Genomic DNA, 4967 nt, shown 5'->3' with positions numbered 1-4967 from the left:
TTCTCGTCTTAACCCATCTGTAGATCTTTCATTTATTATCACATAACCAGATGCCCATCAGTTCAAAAACTGCTTAGGTTGAAAAATAACTGGGCATTGCTGTATTTTTTAAAAAAAATTATCTCGGGAAGGAAAGCAATCATGCTTTAGGCCATAATTTAAATAGAATAGTTTTTGTGTCCTTGGCATTAGAAGCAAGCAGCCTAAGTGAAATCAAACATTGTAATATTTTGGAAGAGGACCAGGCTAGGAGATAAGTATTAATATAATAAAGACTTTGTTTTTCAGATACGGCATCCTTTTGATCCCTTCCTATTGTTAAATTCTCTCTGTGTTTGGCTGAAAATAAACTTTGATGGACTTCATGATTTTAAAGAAATGCCAAGTTATGTAAAAAAATTATAATCAATCATTCGAATTAGAGTTTAACAGAGGAGTAGGGAGAGTAGTTCTCTAGAAATTAGATTTTAAAAATCCAATTTTATTTAAAGAATTTCAATACATTTGCTAAGTAAGCTACTTACTAGGGAGAAAAGGTAGAAATTCTGATAACAGTTATTCTTTCAGGGAACAAGAAAGAAGCCTCTTCCCTTTCCCAGTGTGACACTGTGACTGTTTGAGAACATAGTGCTGACCACTTCCTTTTTCCCCCCTCTCTTGCACCTACAGGTCACGTACCTGGGGAAGGTCTCCACCACAGGCATGCAGTTTTTGTCAGGCTGCACAGAAAAGCCAGTCATTGAGCTCTGGAAGAAGCACACGCTAGCTCGAGAAGACGTCTTTCCGGCCAATGCCCTCCTGGAGATCCGGCCTTTCCAGGTGTGGCTCCATCACCTGGACCACAAAGGGGAGGCCACCGTGCACATGGAGACCTTCCAGGTGGCCCGCATCGCCTACTGCACCGCCGACCACAACGTGAGCCCCAACATCTTCGCCTGGGTGTACAGGGAGATCAATGACGACCTGTCCTACCAGATGGACTGCCACGCTGTGGAGTGTGAGAGCAAGCTTGAGGCCAAGAAACTGGCCCACGCCATGATGGAGGCCTTCAGGAAGACTTTCCACAGTATGAAGAGCGACGGGCGGATCCACAGGAACAGCTCGTCCGAAGAGGTTTCCCAGGAATTGGAATCCGATGACGGCTGAATGAACTCAACACGCTTCAGCAAAGGCAGCATTGGTCAAGGAATTCGAGATGACAGATGAGGAAGCAACCATTCAAATTTGGGATGAAAAGACTGCCAAACTATTGGCTGACCAAGCTTTTTAAATTCAGAAGAGCAATTCTAAATCTAAAGAAATGTATCATTAAAGTAATTACATTACATTGAAATCTGCTGCTGCTGTGACTGTGAGGAGGGTGGGAGTGTGGATGGGGAGGAAGGTTCTAGACTCTCTTAGTGTTTTTCTCATTTCCTGATGCCTGTCGTGGGAGAGCTCCATGCCAGTTTTCACCCCTCTCAGGCAAACACTCTGTGGCTATTATTTGATGGACCATTCCGATCTGCCTTATGAAATCCAACGAGAGTGTTAGAGGCGCCTGTCAGATACCTGGCAGGGGTGGGCTGTGGGTGGAGGGGGTGTGAATGCTGTCCTGGCTGCAGGGTTGAAGGACACTGTGGATGACCCTGAGAGCTCCCCTTCCATAACACGTTTCAGATTCTCTCCTCTGTTTGCAAATCAGCACAGCCTTTATTGAGCTTTACAACTAACAACCTGATAGTTGGCAGTTAATTCACAGTTAAAGATAATGCTTTTATTTACATAAATATATCAAGTAGTACCCTCTTATTGTATTCACTTCATCTATTTTCTTAGAATACTTGCAACTACTAATAATCCCCTCCCTCTCTAGCCCCATCCACGCTCTTTCCCCTTCTAACATCCCTAGTGAGTGGAATCTCAATATACACTGCAGGACACCAAAAGGGAAGAAAATAACCAAGCAAATGAAATAAACACTCAAACCAACAAACCAGGAGCTTAAAACCATAACCACCACCACAGAAGCTCTGGAAAAGAGGAATGAGTGATCCACAAGTGAACAAACTTTATGTAGGCTGTCCTTTTTGTTAATTCTGGCTTATGGTAACTTATTTAATTAATGGTCCTGTCTGATGCATCCTTCACGGCAAGCTCCAAAACTGGTTTGGCATCACCAAGGCATCACTCAACATCGCACTTAAATAGGGAATGGGTTAGATAAACTTGGCTTGTCTAGAGAAGCTATGCCCGTCTTAACCTAAAGGGAAATCTGATCTCATTATCTTAAAATTGGTGATATCCTTAGCATCAGAATTGCCTGGGCTTTTTTTTCTTCCTTCTTCTTCATTATTTTTAATGAGACGTTCTCACTGAGAAATCCTGAGATTTCTCCGTTTCATGGATCTTTATATACTATAAAAGCAAAGAGTCAAATTGAATGAAATTGAAAGTATTTGTTAAAATACGTATATAGAAGGCCACGAGCAGATGACTACTTTTCTAGGTAATACTGCTCCTTTATTAAAGTCTGTTTTTAATCCTGGTAATATTAGGGGCACTATGGCACCTAGGAAGCCTTAAACAAGAGCTAATCCAATCCGGAGAGCGATGGTGTCGGCATTTTGGTCTGTGTATCTGTGTGTCGGTGTATGCGTTTGTGTGTGTGTACATGTGCCCCCATGTGTGGGTCTGGTTTTCAGGCATGTAGAAGAAGCATGGAGTCACATTGAGGAAGACTCACCTCTTGAAGATATGCTTGTTGCTTTACAACACATGTAAACTATTCTTTAGTATAAATGCATTCATTCTTTAATAAAAATATGTTTGCATTAATAAAGTGGAAGAGTTTCATAATTTATGCCTTTCTTTTTTTAAGCAATGAAAATCCGAAGAACAAAACAGATCAAATTGCATAAATGGATAGTTTTATCTTAAAATGTGTTTAATCGTGGTCATAACCCCATTCCTTGATTATGTTTAAAAATCTTATTTCCTGAATACTCAATTTGTTTTTAATTTCTATGTGCCCCGTAGCTGAGATGGTGACATGTCAACAGTTGAAATAGTTATTTAGTATAACTAAATATTTCAGTGTAGATTCTTCCAGAACATTTTTGCAAATGATTGCTATTTACAAAAATCTCATGTATATCTTTGGAGAACTTATGCTGAAATCCTGAAAGGTAAACACAGTGATTTTATTCTGATGGAACTGGTTAAAAAATCTCTTCCAAGATATAATATCTCAGAACGGCCCCATGAATCAAGCAAGGCAGGTGGCCATGGAGCCTGTGTGTTTGGAGCAATGCCCTTCATGGAATTGGTAACAAATATAAAGGCGTCTAAAGTGAAACTGTAGGTGCCTGTTAAAGAGATGAACTCAAGTGAGAATTACAGCCTCACTCTTCTGATTGAAATGCATTTCTCTCAAGTCAAACTCTTCCCAATTGCTAGTGCACTATTGTCCTTGAATATATATCTAAGAGGAAGAAAAGAAAAGAAAAACGAACCAGCACATATTTCAAAACAATGTCATTTTCCTGAGTGAAGGTTAAGTTGAATCCTAAGTGCACACATGGTTATTTATCGCAAAAGGCATTTGGTAGTATTTTTTCAGGGTACTAAGTATGAAGTGCTAAGTAATTGGCTCTGATAGTACTGATGTGAGTTTTTGCTTGGGATGATTGGTAAGCAATTCAAAGATAAACACACAATATCTTTCAATTAGCTAATGAAGTCTTTTGGGGCAGCCAATCCTAATTCCTCTCACAGGGTAGTTCAGCTTTGCATTATTATTTTTTAATGCTTTGTACTGTCTCCCTTTGTCTACTCTATTGTCTATGTTAGTGCCCACAGAGCACTTTCATGTATATTAACTGATATGCTTCTCAGAAGAACTCTGTAGGTGAGTGCAGCACTTAACTTTAGAGGTGAGGAAACTGAGGCTTAGGTTACATCACTTGGCCATGGTAGCACAGCTAGGATGTGTTTGATGAGACTAGAACCCTCTGACTTCTGGTCCAGGACTGTTGCTCTGTCAAGACATGCTCCACCTCCTTTACATTTTTCATTTCCATTCCTCTTGAAATCTTCTAGTTTATCTTAAATTAGCACACTAACCCATTACAAATAAACATTCTTTTCTATTCATTTTTGAATATTTTTAACAGCAGCAGTATTAAAAGCAGAGGTCGAGGAGTTTTTGTGAGCACAAACAATATTGTTTTGCTTAAGTATTTTCCTAGCTATGAGCAACGAGCATGATTCTCTACCTCTCCAAAAGCAAGAAGCCTGGCTTGTCTGTTTGTTTTTCTCAGGACAAGTTAAAACTCTAAATGAAGTCCTTCTGTTACAGGATTCTATAGCATGCTGTATTTTTCCTTCATGTCATTCATGCAGTTTTTAATTACATAGTTATTTGTATAATTATGTGACTGTCTGTTTAAACCTCTTGTGTGTAAGTGTCTTTAAGATGGGCGTTTTGTCTCTTTTGTTCCTGTTTTATGCCCAGCTCCTATAGCAGGACCAGCAACCCAGGAGGAGCCTAATTTCTGTTAGCTGGCTGGCAGGGTGGATGGAGAGATAGAGAGAAAGAAGGAAAAATCACAATGTGAGTCTTTGATTTGGAAGTTTTAGGACAGAATCTTGGAACCCAGGAGGTATCCTAGAGTCTCCCTTTCCCAGTTTCTTCAAAGATGAACAAATGGAGAAAAACACTGCCCCTTACCTAATTCCAAAAAATTATGGCTGCTTATAGATAGAAAAACAATGTTAGGTGCTCAAAGCCACACAATCGAAATGGAACAAACATTATCCCAAGAAAGGAGAGAGAAGATGTATTTTAAGACACCTGCAGATTACAGCACTCCTGTCATTCATACATTTGTTTCTGTTCATTTCTGTCATTGAAAGAGAAGGGAGAGAATCTTGGGAGAGGGTGTTTTTACTTTCTGACAATATGAAGCATATGAATTCAGCTGGGG

The 4967-nt window shown here is 39.8% G+C and overlaps 1 protein-coding gene across 2 annotated transcripts in view; it reads left to right on the top strand.

Annotated features, from left to right (window-relative positions):
- PID1 (phosphotyrosine interaction domain containing 1) overlaps nucleotides 1-2838 on the top strand; it is a 260421-nt gene extending 257583 nt beyond the window's left edge. For both annotated transcript variants that reach the window (XM_012642584.1, XM_012642585.1), the window contains one exon: nucleotides 670-2838. In XM_012642584.1, the coding sequence (XP_012498038.1) occupies nucleotides 670-1146 (477 nt within the window). In that variant the 3' untranslated portion in view covers nucleotides 1147-2838. The remainder of the gene's footprint in view (nucleotides 1-669) is intronic.
- The last annotated feature ends 2129 nt before the right edge of the window (nucleotides 2839-4967 follow it).

The sequence above is a fragment of the Propithecus coquereli genome, unplaced genomic scaffold (genome assembly GCF_000956105.1).
Source record: "Propithecus coquereli isolate 6110/MARCELLA unplaced genomic scaffold, Pcoq_1.0 Scaffold18, whole genome shotgun sequence".
Taxonomy (NCBI): Eukaryota; Metazoa; Chordata; class Mammalia; order Primates; family Indriidae; genus Propithecus; species Propithecus coquereli.
This window is presented reverse-complemented; position numbering and strand designations above follow the sequence as displayed.